General features: G+C 44.2%; 1 protein-coding gene across 1 annotated transcript in view; it reads left to right on the top strand.

Annotated features, from left to right (window-relative positions):
- Positions 1 to 18,548: 18,548 nt before the first annotated feature.
- The window catches only part of LOC120718074 (NACHT, LRR and PYD domains-containing protein 4C-like), a gene marked incomplete at its 5' end in the record, with an annotated part of 33,116 nt that continues 28,502 nt past the window's right edge, over positions 18,549 to 23,162 (top strand). Inside the window, 2 exons of the mRNA XM_040006394.1 lie at positions 18,549 to 18,595; positions 18,680 to 18,799. Coding sequence (XP_039862328.1) covers positions 18,549 to 18,595; positions 18,680 to 18,799 — 167 coding nt within the window. The remainder of the gene's footprint in view (positions 18,596 to 18,679; positions 18,800 to 23,162) is intronic.

Below are 23,162 nucleotides of genomic sequence, written 5' to 3'. Positions count from 1 at the left end.
AGCATTACTTGATTTATTTACTCTGACCTTTAACCTTGTAAGACCCAAACTCTTACATGGCATGCATTTTTAATTTCTGTAAAAAGCAAATGTACGAGCTGTGATAACTGTGTCTGATAGAATGAAGAGTAGACTAATATATGAAATATTCCTTTATTGGGTGAGAAAATCAGACCATGTCATAACTGCTTTAAGTCATACAGAATAGATATCAGAGCCTTAAACAGGCTGACTTCTGCTAAATGGGTCAAACTGGGCAGAAAGTCTACAAACACATAACATCCTTATAGAATATGATGTAACACTATAGATCAACTTAGCTCAGAATATATAAAGCATATAAACAGTTACAGCAATATGATGCAACAAACACAGCAGCTACTGATCCAAAATACTCAAAGCTTCATAGAACTGAAACCAACATTTATTTTAGCTCCATTCTGCTGCTGATACATACTTTAGGTTTCTGAACATTAAACTTGTTGCTGCCTTTCATAGTGTGTAACTTGAAGGCCCTGAGTACTTTCTCCCACACTGACAACACTGGGATGATAACATTATTTGAACATTACCTAATAAGACTGATTCAGCACAGACAGTTTTGTTAAACTTTCCTAGCAGTCCTTCACAAACAGGGAACAGTCTGTCTATTCTCTCCATCTGTCAGCTGCTGCTGGCTCTTCCTCCTCCTCTTCCTCACACACTGCTGAGTTTGTCCTGGTGGATCATCAGGGGTGCAAAGCCTCACAGATGATGTGCAGCAGTGGGTCCCTCAGTCTGTCCTCACTCTGGACACTTGCAGTCGTCACACATGGACATCAAATGTGTGATAAGCTGCAGGATTCAAACACGAGTGTAACTTATAAACACATGTTCATACTTTTATTCCACAATCAGAGAGAAAGAAACAAAGAGAGAGTGCAGGACAGACAGACAGGTGACAGTCTCAGGTGTACACACTGCTACACAACAGCACCAGAGAAGCAGGATTTAGTGTTTGTGTTATTACGAGTGCTAAACAAGTAGAGATCCAGATGGTACAGTGGACACATGTGTGACTGCTGTGATTAAAGCATCTTTCTTTCAGCTTAACGAGTGAACCGTCAGCTCGTTCAAACACACGTTAAAGTCCGTTTGGCTCGACACCACCGAACAGAGGCAGCAATATAACATAGCTAACATTAACAGTGCAGTGAATCCTGCTTGTGCCGTGATGTTCAGGACTGCAAACCGAGCAGCATCACTGACTTTCAGCTTGTTGTGTTTGTGGATATATGACTGACTTTAATTATCCACAAAATCATCACATTCTCTGTAAGATTAAGGTCGACTATATTTTACAGTAAAGGCTTTAAAACCAAGTTATGGTTGAAAGTACAAACATCACTAATGTCACATAACTTTGCCGACATGTGGCCAACAGTAATGTTTTAATGTTCTTCGTTATTAAACATTTATATCACTGCTTAAATAAGTGGGATAAAACTCAGTACTTACTTTTAAAAGTTTACTCCTCAGCCGGTCCGCTTGAAACTTCTACCATTGGAAAAACAATTAATAAGTAAATAATCCACAGCCACTGCTGCACTATGAATCCTGGGATAGGGTGCACCATGAAGGAAACACCTGACACATCCTTCGAATCTGGTGAAAAGCAGACCTCATTTGGAGCAGCCTTTGTCACTTGGCTGTGAAGTAATCAGCCTTCAAATGCTGCCTCTGCAGGATGCCGCTCATGATTTGAGACACAGGTCATATGTTATTAAGAATAGAATTTTTATTAGGACAAGTTAATAGATCTGCATTTCTTGAAAGTTTTTGTATTGTTTTTATTTGTCTACTGTCATTTCTGATTTCCTGTACCTTTAGGATTGCACGTATCCAGGGTCAGGAGAGGGAGTCAGTGGAAAGCCCACTGTTTCTACCTGGCCCTCGTTTTCCGTCCTGTCCTAATTTCCTTTCTTCCTGAGGACACTCCAGGGCCAAGCGCAGCAGTGGGTGACCGAGAGAAAAGGGACGAGGACAATAATGAGGAATCAAGTCAGCCACTCACAATAGGGGAGAAAGAGGAAAAGATACAGGGACGAGAAAGCAAACAGAGGCTGAGGAGAGGAGCGCACAAGGCATTAGGGAAAGAATTAACATACTTCTTTCAATTTTCAAAAGATTTGTTCCCAAATTTATTTATTTGAATATATTTAATAGTTGGCTATATTTGTTTTGTAGTTTAAGTTTTTTTTTATGAATAAATTGATTAAAACAAAAAGTAACTGTCATTAAACTTTATTTACAGGTTTTTTTTTAACATGTATAAACATAAAGCTAACTTGGAACAATTTTATTTGGCTATAGAATAGAATAGAATTCAACTCTATTGTCCTTGCACATGTCACAAGTACAAGGCAACAAAATGCAGTTTGCATCCATCCAGGAGTGCGTTATCCATGATATAGATATATTACAAAATATATATTATCAATAATATAGATTTCTAGATATATTACAGAATGGGTCTGTTATAGGTATGAGGGTTCAATATATGGGTCTATTATGGGTATGTTATAATGTACACGGTATGAAGGTATGTTATGTTATGAATATGCTAAAAGTAACTAAAAGTATGTACAGGCTGTACTAGTGTACACACTATGTACAGACTATGAACAGGATATAAATATAAAAACTATACCAAAATATGAAATATACAGCTATACAGCAATATGAACTATGCGGGTTATAAACAGTTGTAGAATTAAAATTATTATATTGTACAGAATGATTATTTATACATAATTTTAAAGTCGTGCAGTGAAATATGTGGATAATTTCTACAGAGGTTATATAAAGTGCTAGTGGTTGTGAGTGGTGGTTCAGCCCATGTTATTGTGTGTGATAGGTTTGTAGCATAAACCTATTCGCTGGAACGTTCAAGACAATTCTACTAAATGGTAAATGGCCTGTATTTGTATAGCGCTTTTACTAGTCCCTAAGGACCCCAAAGCGCTTTACACACCCAGTCATCCACCCATTCACACACTGGTGATGGCAAGCTACATTGTAGCCACATTGTGGGGCGCACTGACAGAGGTGAGGCTGCCGGACACTGGCGCCACCGGGCCCTCTGACCACCACCAGTAGGCAACGGGTGAAGTGTCTTGCCCAAGAACACAACGACCGAGACTGGCCGGGGCTCGAACCGGCAACCTTCCGATTACAAGGCGAACTCCCAACTCTTGAGCCACGATCGCCCCAGTGATTAAAGTAACTTTACTACACAGCAAAAGCAAGACAAGATTTTTACAAGATGGCGCCGAGTATGGCAGCCTCGTCGCGAGCTCCCCCAAGCAACGGCTTTCTTCTGTGTTTAATTTTACTTTTCCTTTATTTTTTCACGAGCAGCACTTGTCTCCTTGTGTACGACCGACAAACCTTACTGGACATAAAAGACGGTCTTTCTTATAACTTTCCGGAGTTCAAGTTTTGCAACACGGACGCTCCGTTTGCAGACCCCCCATTCATCTCACCTGAGACGCCTTTGTTCTCTGGCCCTGGAGGCCGCAAACGCCGACGCAGAGGGAGAAGATCTGGCGTTCTGGTTCGACTGAGACGGCGCACTTACAGACCACCGTTACCCAGTTTATTACTGGCTAATATGCAGTCTCTGGAGAACAAGCTGTGCGAGCTTCGGGCACGGATCTCATTCCAGCGAGAGATGCGGGACTGCTGCGTGATCTGCCTCACAGAAACCTGGCTATCGGACAAAGTACCGGACTCCGCAATACAACTGCCGGGGTTCTCCGTGCACCGCACGGACAGGTCACAGGATCTTACTGGGAAAAGCAGAGGCGGTGGTGTGTGTTTCATGATCAACAACAGCTGATGTGATTATGCGAACGTGCACCCGGTCAAATCCTTCTGCTCACCGGACCTGGAGTACCTGATGATTAAGTGCCGGCCATTCTGGCTACCGAGGGAATTTACAGCAGTGATTATTACGGCTGTTTACATTCCCCCACAAGCCGACACTGACCGAGCACTCAGGGAACTGTACAGCGCGATCAGCAGCGAGGAAACCGCACACCCAGAGGCAGCGTTTATCACAGCCGGAGACTTTAATAAGGGAAACCTGAAGAAAGTCTCACCAAAACTCCATCAACACATCCTTTTCAACACACGTGGAAACCGGCTACTCGACCACTGTTACACCTCTTTCCGGGATGCGTACAAAGCCCTCCCCCGCGCCCCATTCGGCCAATCAGATCACTGCTCCATCCTGCTCCTGCCCGCCTACAGGCAGAAGCCGAAACAGGAAGCTCCAACCCGGAGGGCGGTGCACTGTTGGACGGACCAATCGGAGTCTGCGCTGCGGGACTGTTTTGATCACGCGGACTGGGAAATGTTTCACGTGGCCGCCAGAGACATTGATGAATACACAGACTCAGTCTGTGGATTTATCAGGAAATGCGTGGAAGATGTCGTCGCATCCAGAACAGTCAAATCCTTCCCAAATCAAAAACCCTGGATTAACGGAGATGTTCGCGCGGCACTGGCGGCACGGAACACCGCCTTTGCCTCTGCGAACACATCGGACTACAAACACGCACATTACCAACTCCGGAAGACGATCAAAGCAGCCAAACGTGAGTACAGGGACAGGGTGGAGCAACAGTTTGACAACCCTCGGAGTATGTGGCAGGGACTAAACACGATCACAGACTTTAGAGGGAAAACCAGCACACCGCAGACCACGGCCTCTCTGTGTGAGGATCTAAACGTATTCTACGCTAGATTCGACACAGCGAACACCATGAGACCGGACAGTGTGCGCACCGCGGATGACGTCAGTGCGCACACTGTGTCTGAGGAGGATGTGCGGAAGTGCTTCAGGAAGGTGAACGCACGCAAAGCTACTGGTCCGGACGGGATTCCCGGCCGCGTCCTCAAGTCATGCGCGGCTCAGCTGGCTGGAGTGTTCACGCACATCTTCAACCTTTCCCTCTCTCTGTCTGTAGTCCCAGCCTGCTTCAAAATGGCCACCATCGTCCCTGTACCCAAATCCTCCACCATCTCCTCACTGAACGACTGGCGACCTGTAGCCCTGACCCCCATCGTAAGCAAATCCTTCGAGAAGCTGGTCAGGGACTTCATCTGCTCTGCACTACCCGCATCACTGGACCCTCTACAGTTTGCATACCGCCACAACAGGTCCACTGATGATGCCATAGCCCTGACACTACACACTGCCCTGTCACACCTGGAGAAGAGAGACACATATGTGAGGATGCTGTTTGTAGATTACAGCTCAGCATTCAATACCATCGTTCCCTCGAAGCTGGACAGGAAACTGCAGGATCTAGGACTGAGCAGCTCCCTCTGCAGCTGGATCCTTAGCTTCCGGTCTGACAGACGCCAGGTGGTCAGACTGGGCAGCATCACCTCATCCCCCATCACACTGAACACTGGTGCTCCACAGGGGTGTGTACTGAGCCCTCTCCTGTACTCACTCTACACCTACGACTGCACAGCCACTAACAGCTCCAACATCATTGTGAAGTTTGCGGACGACACTACAGTGGTAGGTCTTATCACCAACGGTGATGAGACGGCTTACAGGGAGGAGGTCAGCGCCCTGACCCACTGGTGTCAAGACAACCATCTCACCCTCAACGTCGCAAAGACAAAGGAGTTGATAGTGGACTTCTGGAGGTGCAGAGAAGTACACACCCCCATCACCATCAACGGCGCTGCTGTGGAGAGAGTGAGCAGCTTCCGGTTCCTTGGAGTACATCTGGCTGAGGATCTTACGTGGTCAGTACACACAAACAAAACAGTGAAGAAGGCGCAGCAGCGCCTTTTCTTTCTCAGGAGACTGAAAAGATTCGGCATGAGCCCCCGCATCCTCAGGACCTTCTATCACTGTGCCATTGAGAGCATCCTCACTGGATGCATCACCACCTGGTATGGCAACAGCACCGCCTACAACTGCAATGCTCTCCAGCGAGTAGTGCGGTGCTCTGAACGGATAATTGGAGGTGAGCTTCCCTCCCTCCAAGACATCTACAGGAAGCGCTGCCTGAGGAAAGCGGGGAGGATCATCAAGGACTCCAGTCACCCCAGCCATAAACTGTTCAGACTGCTTCCATCAGGAAGGAGGTTCTGCAGCATCCGGTCCCGTACCAGCAGACTGAGAGACAGCTTCTTCCATCAGGCCATCAGACTGCTGAACACGTCATAGACACCTCAGCTTCACTACTGGAACTTCAACATTATGCACTCCACACTGTATATAAATGCCGCTTGTTTTGCACATATTCGACTCTGTATATTTTATATATTTTATTATTATTATTATTATTATTATTATTATTTTATTTTTTTTTACTATTTAATTTGTAAAAATGTGTACACACACACACACACACACACACACACACACACACACACACACACGTAGGAAAATATTTAGTATACACATCCAGAAATGCATACACTATTATATATTGTACATATATTTATTAGTTTCAGGTTGGCCATTCTTGTATTTTGCTCGTTTGTGTTGTTGTGTTTGCACATCTCTGTTGCTTGTGGGGCTCGCACACAAGAATTTCACTCGCATGTGCTGTGCCAATGTGCCTGCACATGTGATGTGACAATAAAAGTGATTTGATTTGATTTGATTTGATTTGACACGAGTAGGCAAAGTTCTTTGTGTCACTCATATATGAGAGAGAGAACCACGACAAGCGCCATTCCTTCGCTTGACCCCAGTCGCTCTCATCCTCTCCCCCGTAACACTGCTCTTTTATTGAGGTTACATGAATATACATAGGTTCATTAACATACGACGCATACATACACGCAAAGAGTACCTTGACTGTGCGTGTGCGTGTGTGTGTGTGTGTGTGTGTGGGGGGGGTCAGAGTGTGACCCCATAAAGACTTCCCTAAAGCTGGAAGTCCAGCAGTTCATCTAAACAAAAGGCACTTAGACTAAAACAGACATAGACACGTTTATCCTACTATAAAACAATAAGAGAAGGTACGCCCTCTCCCATGCTCCCAAGATGTGGGTGTGAATGCCAGAACACTCTGGAATGCACACAAAGTCTTTGCAGACTATTAAGGATCAAACCTCTAACTACGTGACATTGATTATACAACTCTAAGCATATATGAGTAGATATTTCTAAGCATAAATGACAATCAACAATACAAATCTAACAGTGTCTATGAGGGTACAGTTGTCGTTGGTTTGTTTTTGTCCATTGTGTGTGTGTGTGTAAAATGGTAAATGGCCTGTATTTATATAGCGCCTTACTAGTCCCTAAGGACCCCAAAGCGCTTTACATATCCAGTCATCCACCCATTCACACACTGGTGATGGCAAGCTACATTGTAACCACAGCCACCCTGGGGCGCACTGACAGAGGCGAGGCTGCCGGACACTGGCGCCACCGGGCCCTCTGACCACCACCAGTAGGCAACGGGTGAAGTGTCTTGCCCAAGGACACAACGACCGAGACTGTCCGAGCCGGGGCTCGAACCAGCAACCTTCCGATTACAAGGCGAACTCCCAACTCTTGAGCCACGATCGGTGTAGGTGGTTGTGGGTGTGTGTATGTCCAGTCCATGAGTTTAACGTGGGCCAGATGTCAGGAGGCAGAGTTCAGGAGTCTGACAGCTGTGGGGAAGAAGCTGTTCCGGTACCTGGTGGTCTTAGTCCGGAGGCTCCTGTAGTGCCTCCCAGAGGGAAGGAAGGTGAAGAGTCCATGTGATGGGTGACCAGGTGTGAGAGGACAGAGTGCAGTGCAATGGAGACTACATCCTCTGTGCTCCTGTTCTGATGGTATGTGAATTGGTGGGGGTCCAGGGTGGGGGGGAGACAGATTTGAAGTGTGCTAGGACCAGCTGCTCTAAGCACTTTGTGGTGATGGGGGTGAGGGCTACTGGGCGGTAGTCGTGAGGCTTGATGGGTTGGAGTTTTTGGGTATCGGGACGATGGAGGTGGATTTGAAGCAGGCCGGTACCACAGCGTGGGCCAAGGACAGGTTGAATATGTCTGTCAGCACTCCTGCAAGCTCCCCAGAGCACGCTCTGAGAACACGCCCGGGGGTGCCATCAGGACCTGCAGCCTTGTGGACATTGATCCTGCTCAGCACTGCTCCTACATCGGTGGGGGAGAGAGTCAGAGGTTGGTGGTCTGGCGTCATGTCTGCTTTGGTTGTGGTTGTGGGGTTCCCTTGCTCAAAACGAGCATAAAAGTTGTTGAGCTCATTGAGGCAGGAGACATCAGAGGATACGGGGGACGGTGTGGTGGTCCTGTAGTCTGTAATGGTCTGGAATCCTTGCCGCTACCTTCTTTTTGTAGTGGTGTTTGGCTGTTTTGATACCCGTCTTTAGATTAGCCCTGGCTGTACTGTAGGCATGTGCATCTCCTGACCTAAAGGCGGTGTTGCGGATGCTTTCAGGATGAGACAAACGAGTTTTGGAGATGTAATCCAGCAGAGATGAGGTCCAAGTCTGTGTGGGTGAATATATTCCAGTCTGTGTTATTGAATCTGTCCTGGACCACTGCATCTGTCCCCTCTGGCCACACTTTAATTGTCCTCCCAGCAGGTGTCACACGTTTGATGAGTGGTGAATACCGAGGTGTGAGGAACAGGGAGAGATGGTCCGATTGTCCAATGTGGGGGAGGGGTGTTGCTTTGTAGGCTCCAGCCAGGTTGGAATAAACATAGTCTAAAGTCTGGTAGGAGACATGTTGGTGGAATCTAGGGAGTACTGTCTTTAAGTTGGTTTGGTTGAAGTCACCAGCAACAATAAAAGCAGCCTCGGGGTGTTTAGTCTGTTGTTTGTTAATGGCTGCAGAAAGTTCTTTCATGGCCAACCTAGCATTAGCATCAGGGGGGATATACACTGCAGTGAGTATGATACAATACAATACAATACAATTTTATTTATATAGCACATTTAAAAAAACCACAGGTATGCCAAAGTGCTTCACAGAATGAGTTAAGAGCAATAATAAATACAAATATAAAGCACAAAATACAAATAAAATATACTAACAGGCGGGTGACATAACTAACCAATAATACACCAGACATAGTAGGCACCAGTGAAGTCCACACACAATGCTGAGGGTTAAAACATTATAAACATTAACAAAGTGATAAAGATAAGTTCCAGTACACTAAAAATGTGGGCTCTAGGAGGCGGGGAAAGCAAGGCTAAACAAATAAGTTTTTAATCGAGATTTAAAAGATTGAATTGAATCAGACGCCCGAATAGCTAGGGGGAGGTTATTCCAGAGGTAGGGTGCGACAGCAGCGAATGTGCGGTCACCTCTGGTTTTGAGCCGAGATCTAGGTCGCACCAGGAGCATTTGGCCTGCTGATCTAAGCGCTCTCCCAGGGGGTATAAAAGCTGCGGAGATCTGTAAGATAGCTGGGCGCGGTGTTATTTATGATTTTAAAAGTGAGCAATAAGATTTTAAAATCAATACGAAATTTAATAGGGAGCCAGTGGAGGTCGGAAAGAACTGGAGTAATAGACTCAAACCTGCCAGTTCCAGTTAAGAGACGCGCAGCCGCATTTTGAACGAGCTGCAGTTTGTGAACAAGGGCAGAATGGAGACCAGTATATAGGGAATTGCAATAATATAACCTTGATGTAACAAAGGCATGGATAAGTTTCTCCAGGTCCTTACGTGGTATGTAGGGCTTGGCCTTAGAGATTAGACGTAGTTGATTGAAACTCAATTTACCTACAGAGGACACATGTTTGTCCAACTTGAAGGAACTGTCCAAGACAACACCCAGGGTCCTCACAGTGTCAGAAAGGGAGTCAGCAAAGGGCCCAAAAATACCAGTTAGTTCAGCCCGAGAGAAGGGAGTATCAAAGATTACAATTTCAGTCTTCTTATCATTTAGAATGAGAGAATTGCTCAGTAGCCAGTTTTTAACTTCATTCATACAATCAAAGAAGTGTTGCAATGACGATGTGACATCCTCAGCTAGTTCAAAATAGATTTGAATGTCATCCGCATAGAAGTGGAAAGAAATATTGTATTTATCAAAGATTCGGCCCAAGGGTAACAAGTATAAAGAGAACCGCATGGGACCCAGCACGGACCCCTGGGGGACACCAGAGGTAACAGGGGCAATGGAGGAGGCGTAGGTACCCATGGTGACAGAAAAAGACCTTTCTGAGAGATAGGATTTAAACCAGCTAAGGGCACTGCCCATGATGCCCACCAGATGCTCAAGCCTCATTAAAAGGACATTATGTTCCACCAAATCAAAAGCAGAGGACAAATCAAGAAAAATTAACACCACAGGGCGCCCTGAGTCAGCAATTGAGAGAAGATCATTAAAGACTCTCAGTAATGCAGTTTCCGTGCTATGGTGTGGCTTAAACCCTGACTGAAAATTTTCCCCGATATTATTTGCATCCAAATAGGTTTGAAGTTGGGAATGAACAATCTTCTCTAGGATTTTAGACAGAAACGGGAGTTTGGAAATAGGTCTAAAGTTAGCGAGGTCATTCTCATCAAGGGAGCTCTTTTTGAGTATAGGTTGCACTACAGCGTGTTTAAAAAGCAGCCGGAACACAACCCGATAACAATGACAGGTTAATTAATGATAAAATACAGGGCCCGATAATGTTAAACCCATCTTTAATAATGTGAGATGGAAGAATCAGAATCAGAAAGGGTTTTATTGCCAAATGTTGAGCAGGTTTACAACATTAGGAAATTGCTGCGGTGCTTCAGTGCAAACATACTGTCATAAATTACACTTACAGTGGGGCAAAAAAGTATTTAGTCAGCCACCGATTGTGCAAGTTCCCCCACTTAAAATGATGACAGAGGTCAGTAATTTGCACCAGAGGTACACTTCAACTGTGAGAGACAGAATGTGAAAAAAAAATCCATGAATTCACATGGTAGGATTTGTAAAGAATTTATTCGTAAATTAGGGTGGAAAATAAGTATTTGGTCACCTCAAACAAGGAAAATCTCTGGCTCTCACAGACCTGTAACGTCTTCTGTAAGAAGCTTTTCTGTCCCCCACTCGTTACCTGTATGAATGGCACCTGTTTGAACTCATCATCTGTATAAAAGACACCTGTCCACAGCCTCAAACAGTCAGACTCCAAACTCCGCCATGGCCAAGACCAAAGAGCTTTCGAAGGACACCAGGAAAAGTATTGTAGACCTGCACCAGACTGGGAAGAGTGAATCTACAATAGGCAAGCAGCTTGGTGTGAAAAAATCAACTGTGGGAGCAATCATCAGAAAATGGAAGACATACAAGACCACTGATAATCTCCCTCAATCTGGGGCTCCACGCAAGATCTCATCCTGTGGGGTCAAAATGATCATGAGAACGGTGAGCAAAGATCCCAGAACCACACGGGGGGACCTGGTGAATGACCTGCAGAGAGCCGGGACCAAAGTAACAAAGGTCACCATCAGTAACACACTACAACGGCAGGGAATCAAATCCCGCAGTGCCAGACGTGTTCCGCTGCTGAAGCCAGTGCATGTCCAGGCCCGTCTGAAGTTTGCCAGAGAGCACATGGATGATACGGCAGAGGATTGGGAGAATGTCATGTGGTCAGATGAAACCAAAGTAGAACTTTTTGGTATAAACTCAACTCGTCGTGTTTGGAGGAAGAAGAATACTGAGTTGCATCCCAAGAACACCATACCTACTGTGAAGCATGGGGGTGGAAACATCATGCTATGGGGCTGTTTTTCTGCCAAGGGGACAGGACGACTGATCCGTGTTAAGGACAGAATGAATGGGGCCATGTATCGTGAGATTTTGAGCCAAAACCTCCTTCCATCAGTGAGAACTTTGAAGATGAAACGAGGCTGGGTCTTCCAACATGACAATGATCCAAAACACACCGCCCGGGCAACAAAGGAGTGGCTCCGTAAGAAGCATTTGAAAGTCCTGGAGTGGCCTAGCCAGTCTCCAGACCTCAACCCCATAGAAAATCTGTGGCGGGAGTTGAAAGTCCGTGTTGCTCGGCGACAGCCCCAAAACATCACTGCTCTCGAGAAGATCTGCATGGAGGAATGGGCCAAAATACCAGCTACTGTGTGTGCAAACCTGTTAAAGACCTATAGTAAACGTTTGACCTCTGTTATTGCCAACAAAGGTTATGTTACAAAGTATTGAGTTGTATTTTTGTTATTGACCAAATACTTATTTTCCACCCTGATTTACGAATAAATTCTTTACAAATCCTACCATGTGGATTCATGGATTTTTTTTTTTCACATTCTGTCTCTCACAGTTGAAGTGTACCTCTGGTGCAAATTACTGACCTCTGTCATCATTTTAAGTGGGGGAACTTGCACGATCGGTGGCTGACTAAATACTTTTTTGCCCCACTGTAAATAGACATGAAAATAAAAATAAGAATAAGAATTAAAGTGCTAAGTAGATAGATAGATATATACATGAGTGCAGGTGGTGATCAGTGCCAAACATGGAATGATGCAGTGAACACAGCGTAGGGTCATGTGTTAGTGGTGGGAACAGTCATACGGTTATTGTTCATGTGTCCAACAGCAGAGGGGAAGAAACTGTTCTTATGGCGAGAGGTTCTGGTGCGAATGGACCGGAGCCTCCTGCCTGAGGGGAGCAGGTCAAACAGAAGGATGTCATGAGCAGCGTTTGAGTTTTTTAGGTGATCAATTATACCCTTAAGAGTAGGGAGCGAAACTGGATCAAACTGATTGAGGTTAGTAGAGCATCGTAATGCTGGGGCCTGACTCATCACAGGGAGGTGTGACACTCTTAGAGATAAGATTCTGCCTGTAAAATGAGTTAAAAAAATTTCACAAAGGGCTAAGGAAGCCAATCTAGGCGTTTCAGGACAAGGGTTGGACAATGAGTTAAAAGTCTTAAATAAAATACGTGGGTTGTGACTGTTATCCGCAATGACACCCGACAGAAAAGCCGCTTTAGCCAACTTAGCAGATTTCTGAAATTCCAGGCGGGTCCTGCGAAGGATATCAAAAGACACCTGGAGCCCATCTTTTTTCCACCGCCTTTCAGCCTGGCGGCAAACACGTTGTAAAGCGCAGCTTCTACGCCTTTTTACTTTCATAGGAGCCACAATGTCCAGTAAAGAGGAGCAGGTAGAGAGAAAGGAGTTAGCAAAATCATCAACTGAAGAGGGTGTAGAACGATCAATGTCAGGGAGGAACAGATTTAGAGAAAGCAGCTGAAAATTCAGCCACAGTCCCAGGATTGATAATGCGATAGAAGTGAGTTCTCTGGGGAGATAATATGGTCTGCATTTGACCATTAAAAACTCCGCATTAGGTGAGCAGTGACTCTCAGTAGTAATTCATGCACCAAGCATTGTTAATATAAATGCACAAACCTCCACCTCTGGTCTTGCCGGTCACCTGCTAGCCTGTCGGCTCAGTGTGTGTGGAAACCTGCTAACTCAATAGCATCGTCCGGGCAGCTGTTGTTCAACTATGTTTCAGTGAAAAACATGACATTTGAGTCCATAATCCGTCTGTTGTTAGTGATGGAGAGCTGTATCTCATCCATTTTGTTTGCCAGAGAACGGACATTGGCGAGGAAAATACTGGGTAAAGGCAGCTGGTGTGGTGTTAGCTTTAGCTTAGCCCGTAGCCTTCCGCGCCTACCTCACCTTTGTTTACGTTATCGGCTCCGCCTGTGCACACTTCCGCCCGGCCGAGGAGAGTGGGGAGCCTCCGGTGTTCTGGAGATCTCTGGGATGACTCTGAGATCGGCGATAAAACTGTTGGAGTTCTCAGTCCAAATGTCCAGAAGCTCTTGTCTGCTGTAGGTCAGCAACACACAGCAATTCTGGATGAATAATCCAGTCAAAAATAGATTTAAAAAAAAAAAAAAATCTTGTTCAAGGATTTGAATAAATGACAAGAAAATAAATAACGATAAGAATATTTCCAAGTCATTAACAATATTTAAAGAAGGAAAAAAATACATTCAGCTATTTATAGTTGTTGACCGTTATTGACACAGGATTAACTGACTTCTTCCTGGACTGTTTTAAAAAAAAAAAAAAAAAACTTTAATAGTTTGAAGAAACAGGAAGTCTCTGGCAGTGTTGCTGAGTCTGCCGAAGCAAGATTAGACATGGATGGCATGCTGCAAATGAGTCCTGCGGTTCATCTTTTGTGGTCGACGAATGGAGAATCATACACAGGGTGGTCTGCATAGAGAGCTTTAGGATGCTTTCTCAGACTGTCCACTGCATTGTATTACAGGTACTGCACTGCAGTGGTTTGTATCATATCTATCTAATAGACTCCAGTTTGTTCATGTAAATGGAGAGTCCTCTTCACACACTGAGGTTAATTATGGAGTTCCACAGGGTTCAATGCTAGGACCAATTCTGTTTACATTATACATGCTTCCCTTAGGCAGTATCATTAGAAGACATAGCATACATTTTCACTGCTATGCAGATGACACCCAGCTCTATCTGTCCATGAAGCCAGATAACACACACCAATTAGTTAAACTGAAGGAATGTCTTAAAGACATAAAGACCTGGATGGCCGCTAACTTTCTACTTCTTAATTCAGATAAAACTGAGGTTATTGTACTCGGCCCTGAAAAGCCTAGAAATATGGTATCTAACCAGATTCTTACTCTGGATGGCATTACCTTGGCCTCCAGTAACACTGTGAGGAACCTTGGAGTCATTTTTGACCAGGACATGTCCTTCAATGCACATATTAAACAAATATGTAAGACTGCGTTCTTCCATTTGTGCAACATCTCTAAAATTAGAAATATCGTGTCTCAGTGTGACGCTGAAAAATTAGTTCATGCATTTATTACTTCCAGGCTGGACTACTGTAATTCATTATTATCAGGATGTCCAAAAAACTCACTGAAAAGCCTTCAGCTAATCCAAAATGCTGCAGCAAGAGTCCTGACAGGGACTAGAAAGAGAGAGCATATTTCTCCTGTTTTGGCTTCCCTTCATTGGCTTCCTGTTAAATCCAGAATTGAATTCCAAATCCTGCTCCTCACATACAAGGTCTTAAATAATCAGGCCCCATCTTATCTCAATGACCTTGTAGTACCATATCACCCTATTAGAGCACTTCGCTCTTGCTCTGCAGGCCTACTTGTTGTTCCTAGAGTATTTAAAAGTAGAATGGGAGGGAGAGCCTTCAGTTTTCAGGCCCCTCTTCTGTGGAACCAGCTTCCAGTTTGGATTCGGGAGACAGACACTATCTCTACTTTTAAGATTAGGCTTAAAACTTTCCTTTTTGCTAAAGCATATAGTTAGGGCTGGACCAGGTGACCCTGAATCCTCCCTTAGTTATGCTGCAATAGACATAGGCTGCCGTGGGATTCCCATGATGCATTGAGTTTTTCCTTTCCAGTCACCTTTCTCACTCACTATGTATTAACAGACCTCTCTGCATTGAATCATATCTGTTATTAACCTCTGTCTCTCTTCCACAGCATGTCTTTATCCTGTCTTCCTTCTCTCACCCCAACCGGTCGCAGCAGATGGCCGCCCCTCCCTGAGCCTGGTTCTGCCGGAGGTTTCTTCCTGTTAAAAGGGAGTTTTTCCTTCCCACTGTTGCCAAAGTGCTTGCTCATAGGGGGTCATATGATTGTTGGGTTTTTTTTCTCTGTATCTATGAAGCGCCTTGAGGCGACTTATGTTGTGATTTGGCGCTATATAAATAAAATTGAATTGAATTGAATTGAATTGTCCATCCCCAGGGTTTGCAGGATTTGCAGCCTCTCCCTCATCCTCTGAGGCCACAATTTCACTAGCACTGAGGCAAATGATGTGGTTTAAAAAATATGTATTTTATGATTTTATTAAAAAAACTATATACAAACATTTTATAATTCCTTCATCATTCCAAAAGCACACTCTATGATGGAGCGTGCCCTGGAATGATGGCTGTTAAAGTGCTCTGCTCCCACACCTTGCATTTGCCATAATTATAGGGAGTGATGACGGGAAGTCGACATTGAAAGCATGGGTACCCTCAATCTTCAAGGATGAAATTCCCTGGAAGAGGGTAGACTGACTGATTGCACTGTGGGCTGGGGCGGAGCACCCTGGAATCGTGCATGTCAACCCACATACGTGTTAATGAATGGACCTGATGGTCACAAATCGCCTGCGACATGATGGATGGGAACAGTTTCCTGATTCTGTAGCACTGATCAAGTCCACACAACTCAACCCCGATGCAAGTTTGATAGAATTGGAGGAGTGAGAACACACCCAGGGATTTTGAGCGTACTTGGCTTGAGTCCACGACAACACGAGTACACAAGTACTCCACCTGTCCTTCCGGTGGAGTTCCGCCTACTTCCAGGAAGCAGCTTACCTGTTTGTCCGTGTTTAGTGTACAGGTGTGGAGCTTATTGTTGGTGTGCATGTGTGCGAAGAAACTATAAGTTTGCTTTGTTTCCTCCTTTAACAGTTAGGAACTTAACTGTTTGTTCATCACACAACTAACTGTGTGTGTTTTCTCCATTAAAGTCAGCGTGTAATGTTTTCCTGGCTAAAATCAGCTGTGTGCAGCTTAGCTCTAGCACAACCAGCACAAATCTGCCGCTCCATAGTTCACGGATGGACTCACGGCTGTGAGTGTACATTTCTCTGCAAACTCAGCAGGAATAATTAGTGGGAAGCTTTTAACTCTGCTGATACACTCAATCATGGATCAGCTGAAATATTTGTAAATGTTGTTCACACACATTTAATTGACTGAATATTAATGGACTGAAGCTTCCAGTTACAGTGAATCAGTTTGTGTCAGTGAATGCATCGTGTGTGCTTCATGGCTCCATCTAGTGGACTGATAGTAGAGCAGCTGATGGCAGCTTCCTCTGACTCGCACTGCTGTCTGACTGCATTCAGTTGACACTGAGATGAAGCAGGAAAGAAGCAGCTGATATTTGGACAGCACTAGGGCTGCCACAAATGATTATTTTGATAGTCGACTAGTCACCGATTATTTTTGCGATTAGTCGACTAATCAGATCATGCATCCATTGGACATAAAACGTACAACTTATTGCACCGGCAGCATCTGCTCTTATATAACTATCATTAGCTTACAGCTTTAAGTGTTTAAGGTATGTGCTAACTAAAAATAAAAACAAGATGATAGTTTATTAAATTTTAATGAAATTTGCGGATTGTTTCGGTGAAGTTTAATAAACTCCTTGCTATCTAAAATATAACGGGACACCGGAGTACATTCTCGAGCATCTCACACTTTTGATGATCAGCTGTCTGCTTGATGTTTATTCAGCTGTGTAAAAACTATAACTTTAATCTCAGCCAAACCGATTTACTCAGGAACAAATAAAATACAAAAAAAAGCCAAACAATAACATTTTTAAGTTATCTAAGTGACTTATATATATTTAACCTGAGTAGCGAAAGACGGTGGTGGGTTTGAAAGCGATTTGCAGGGAGTCCGGTGTTCTCACGGCTCTAGTGAGCCTTGCCCCCGGCTAGCTATCGAGCTAGTGGTAACAGATGTCTCCGAAAATGTCGTAGCGCTTTTGAAAATATGTGGTGTCTTGATAAACTGAGCAGATATTTGAGGTTTACACAGCTACATTCTCGCCTGAAAATATGCTAAATGCTTATTTTGTGACCCAGAAAGAATAATAAGAGTAATATTAAAACTAATATAACTCTGTGGCACGGTGGTTAGCACTGTTGCCGCACAGCAAGAAGGTCCTGAGTTCAATTCCAACATCAGGCCGGGGTCTTTCTGTGTGGCGTTTGCATGTTCTCCCCATGTTTGCATGGGTTCCCTCCGGGTACTCCGACTTCCTCCCACCGTCCAAAGACATGCAGCTTGTGGGGATAGGTTAATTGGATAATCCAAATTGCCACTAGGTGTGAATGTGCGAATGAATGTGAGTGCGAATGGTTGTCTGTCCCTGTGTGTTGGCCCTGCGACAGACTGGCGACCTGTCCAGGGTGTACCCCGCCTCTCGCCCTATGACAGCTGGGATAGGCTCCAGCGCCCCCCGCAACCCTGAAAAGGATAAGCGGAAGCGAATGGATGGATGGATGGAATATTAAAACTAACTAGCTGCCGCCATTGTTGGAAACTGAGCTGGGCTGCGCTATGAATTCTGGGACACAGCTTCTTCTTCGGGGTTTAACGGCAGCTGGCATCCTTGTACATGCAGTGCTGCCATCTTCTGTTTCAGTCCGTTATTACACTCTTAAATCCTACTACTTATTCCTGCGTCTTTTGTGATCTTACAAAGCTTCAAACGACGTGTCGACTATTAAATCAGTCGTCGATGATTTTGATAGTCGACGTAATCGTGACTAGTCGACTAATCGTGGCAGCCCTAGACAGCACACATGATGGAAAGGAGGATTTCAGTTGATGTGCACATGAATGATTTGTGTTTCCTCTGCAGGTGAAGGTAGAAAGTGTGTGTGAGCTGATGTGAATTGAGCAGCATGGATCAGCGTGAGGACAGAGAGGAGGGAGTCCCTCCCTCTAAAACCACTCTGTGTGGGGAACATGAGAGCCAGACCAAAGCTCAGAGGTGAGATGACCATCTCTAACTGTCCATGACTCTTCTCCATGTCACAGCTCAGCACTCACATCACTGCTGCATCATTATTCACAGGAACCAACGAGGAACTAAACGTAAACATGAACCTGAACCCAGCTGTGTGTCCTTAAAGAGTGACGCATCTAAAGAGTTCTTCATTGATTTTAGCGTCCAGCCTCTGTCTGCTGCAGAGAGGTGAGCTGTTTGTAACATCAACTCCTTGATTTCAGTTTGGTGTCTGATTTTTTTTTTTTTGTTTCATGTTTTATAAATTGCATCTGTATAGGAAAGCAATGTCTCAGAGGACACACAGGCACAGGTGTAACTGTCATTTTTTCTGGTTTCAAGCCATATTTTGACAGAGTTGTCTGTTTTTAACTATTTATTTTAATCAGTGGTGAAAATTTAGACATCAGGCATCAGGATCCTAAAGTATGATAGAAAGAAATTCTAGGAGTGCGTAGTTTATTTTAGCCTAGTGGCTAAGCTAATATTGCTCTGATCAGTGGAAGATGAAATGCTCATAGACGTGATGCACATACAATCTAAAATGCAGGTTTAAGACTCCAGTCCTTGAAGGCAGGTATCCTGATACTTCACTTCGTGCCCCTGCTGCAACATACCTGAATAAAATTAGTAGGTCATTAAGTAGGTACGTCAGATAGTAGGTCACTCTATAGAACTTGACTGCAAGGGGGCAATTCAGCCATTTGGCTCATGTTACTACAGTTCCTGAGAGAATGAAAAGGGCCTAATATTTTTTCCATTTTCTAAACACTTACTTTTTCTTTCACTTTGTTTAAATTTACTTGAGTAGTTTTAGGGGTTGCCACCTCAGCCTGCCGTCAAGTTCTATAGAGTCTTGCTAATGATCTACAAATTTTTTCAGCTATATTGCAGCAGGGAGACATTTAAAAGTTTCAGGACACCAGCACTTGGGGACTGGAGTTTGACACCCCTGCTCTAAGACATGCCTGTTCATTATCATAGCCCGAGTAATTGATGGCCTTGACCTCGCTGATAATGTGTCCCCTTAGTCCACTATGACCACCTTCATGAAGCCTTACACGAAATCTCTCACCATTACATGGTCTTGCTTATTAGATACCTCAGTGTGAATATCAATAATGAGCGTCACAGTTTGAAACATGTTATCAGTCCACAAGGTTTGGCTGATAAAACCAATGACAATGGAGACCGGCTGAGCTCTCCCTCCTCAAACACGTTATTTCACCCACAGGCAAATCCACAAGAAGATGTGGTGCTCACCTGACTGCATGGCAGTAAATGAGATTAATTACATCTGAACAAGCAAGTGATGGTGATGGTCACTGCTAGATGTGTAGGCATGTAGAGAAGCAGATGTTGGGTCGTTACCTACTTCTCACAAAGTGTCGACTTCGTTTGAAGCATAATCAAATACAGCAGCAGCAACTATGTCCAGTTGCGCTGGAAAGGCTCAATGATCTTACAGTGGCCGAGCAGTTTAAGATCGAACTTCAAAATCCTTTCGAGGTCGTATCACCACCTGAGCAGCATCCTTGCAAGCGACGAAGATGCTGATCATGACGCTGTGTGTCCGATTGCAAAAGCAGGTGCGGTCTTCCAGTGGCTCCGGCCAATCTAGTCGACCCCAAATCCAATCCAATCAATTCAAACTTTATTTATGAAGCAATTTATAATTGCCAGCAAATTGTTGTATAGTAAATAAGAACAATAGACTAAAACAAAACAGCAAAAATAATAAACATAATACATTAAAATAGCCCTATTTTTAAACATCATAAAACAACATAGAATCAACTAATAAAAGCTAATAAAAATAAACTAAAAACCAACATCTCACAAGGTGTTAAAGGCTAGGTTGACAAGATGGATTTTCAGAACTTATTTAAAAATAGGCAAACAAGAGGCCTGTCTAATCTCTAAAGGCAGAGCAATCTGGCGATGAAGATTCATTTTCTTAACTCTATCGTTATACCTACCGCGATCTACGCTTGTGAGACAAAAAAAACATGCGCCAAAATTGTCGAAAGATTCAATGTGGCCAAACAGCAATGGCTAAGATGGATCATGTCGGTCTTTTATTGGGACCACTTCACCAACGAAGAAGTCCACCACCGGACCTGCCACACGTCCCCTCTATAACATTGTGAGTGAGTGGTGTATGCCCTTTGGAGGCCATATTCTACGTTAACTCTCACACCGACTGCCCAAGATCACCGTCACATGGAAATCAATCTGCAAGACGCAAACCAGGCTGCCCCTGTACAACATAGCAATGGTCTTTCATTGATGATTTACACACCTTGAACATTGCATGGGATAAGGTCAAAGCAGCCGCAGTTGATTGATTACATAGGCGGAGATTTGTTGCGCAATGCATCGAATGGCGCAGAAGGACCTAAGTCTAAGTAAGGTCTAAAACATTGGCTGTAAAATTGAATTAGTTCCTTCAGCTTAACCCCCCCCCCCCCCCCGTTGCCCCACCAAAATCTTCGTGCTTCCAATATGATGGCGCCTGTGTTTGGCTCTGCCGCTTCCAGTTGCAGTTTGTCTCGCTCTACTCTACTTCTTTTTTTCGACCTTACTGCTCTCCTTTTTATCCCTGATGTATTAGCTGCTTTAGTCTATGATCGTCTAACGCAGCTGGCCATTCACTCCTCCATTGTGCGCCTGGATATCTCTTCCTCCTACAACAGTATTTTCCATCCTCCGTTGCTGGTACCCTTCTGGGCTCATGCAAATCGTGGAAGAGGAGAGGTAAAACAGCAGGTGTTAGAGAGTTATCTCTGGGATGCTGGGATGATAGCTCCCTCAGGACTTAAACTCCGGTCAGAGAGTGGGGCACAGAGAGTGATGTCCGGATATACTTTAATGGAAGTTAATAGCAGCTCAACAGTACAGCAGTAGGCATACTTAACGAATGTGGGAGGGGTGGACAGACGTGTGGTTCTGAATAACAAGAAACAAGGAGAAACAATTTTCACATATAAATATAACACTCGTCACTTCCCAACATCATGCCAATATAATGAACTGTAACACAAATAATCAGCTGAATGCTCTGACATAAGAAAGTCCCACAATCCCATTTGAACAGGCAGGAAACAAGAATATCTACATATCTCAGACAACAGAAAGGACCTAATGCCCCCAAATTAGGAAAGGTCGCAATTACATGGTCTTCAGTGCCCTCTAGTGGCTAAATAACACAACCGCGGTACACAGATCCAACCCGCAATAAATGCTACGGTGGTAAGTCACATGCCTCTACCAATCTCGATAAATCTCCTAGCATAAACCCCCTGTAATCAATGTCAAAGTACAACCCGTGCTATAAGTGGAAATAGACTCGTAGAACTGGAGGGATTTTGACTCACATTTGCACAGGAACGCACACGGCTGGAGATCGCTATTCCCCCACACTCATGGAGAAAAACATGGCTAGTGCTCCTTGGACTCGTGATACGGCAGGAGCGTCGTAAAAGCATGTGACGTCATCACCGCAGCAAACAGTAAGAACAAAGTGGAACTTATCGGCAGAAATTAACACTGCACTTATAGCGATGCAATTGAAATATGAGGAGACTTTCGGACAGCAGGTGTCCAGGTGAAACTTAGACTGCTCTTGAAGCAAGTATCAGCTGGTAAGCAACGCCTAGCATCTCTGGTCACCTGTGATCAGACAGCTCGTATGGAAGGGAATTTTTCTTCCATGTCCCTACTTAATCATGTAGGGCCTGGATCTATGACACAGTGTTACCTTAGGAGTGTTTATCCAGACTGTCCGGTTGTCTGTCCCGCTGTACCTGCAATGATTGGAATGTATAATTGTTACAGATCGAACACACAGTCGATCTACGACTTAAATTGGGTCAGTTCTGTTAGTGACATGACTTCTACCTTACTGAGCATGGCACTTCTTGATACCCAATCAATAACCAATAAAACGTTGTTGTTGAATGATTTTATTCTTTCCAAAAAATTTGATTTTTTATTTTTAACTGAAACTTGGCAGTGCGACGGTGACTATTCATCCCTCATTGAACTTTGCCCAGGTGGATATTCCTTCACTAGCCAACCTCGGACATCCTATCGAGGAGGAGGTCTTACTGTGGTGTATCGAAGTCTAATCTATTGTCGCTCATTAATGGAAAAAAAAATTTAGTCGTTTGTACTACAGCTGGTTAAAATTAGAAATAAAGATTCGTGTTACTGTGCTGTAGTGTATCGTCCACCTAACCTAAATCGTTCGTTCTTAAAGGAGTTCAGTGACTTGTTATCTTCCACCCTGAAGCTGTCCAGACTGATTATAATTGGGGATGTTAACATACACATTGATAATGACTCTGACCTCTTTGCCAGAGGTTTTCTTAGCGTCATGGACTCTTTCCATTTTACACAGCATGTGTCTGGCCCCACACATACCAAAGGGCACACATTGGACTTCGTTTTTTCTTTCTCTAACGATATTGATTTATTAACAGATCTTTTTAATAATCATTGATAGGTTTTTCAGAAAACACACCAGCCTTGAAGAGCGTGTGGAGAAGGC

Source organism: Simochromis diagramma, unplaced genomic scaffold, assembly GCF_900408965.1.
Source record: "Simochromis diagramma unplaced genomic scaffold, fSimDia1.1 OVJJ01000024.1, whole genome shotgun sequence".
Lineage (NCBI taxonomy): Eukaryota > Metazoa > Chordata > Actinopteri > Cichliformes > Cichlidae > Simochromis > Simochromis diagramma.
The sequence above is the reverse complement of the archived record's forward strand: the minus strand, read 5'-3'. Positions and strand labels throughout refer to the sequence as shown.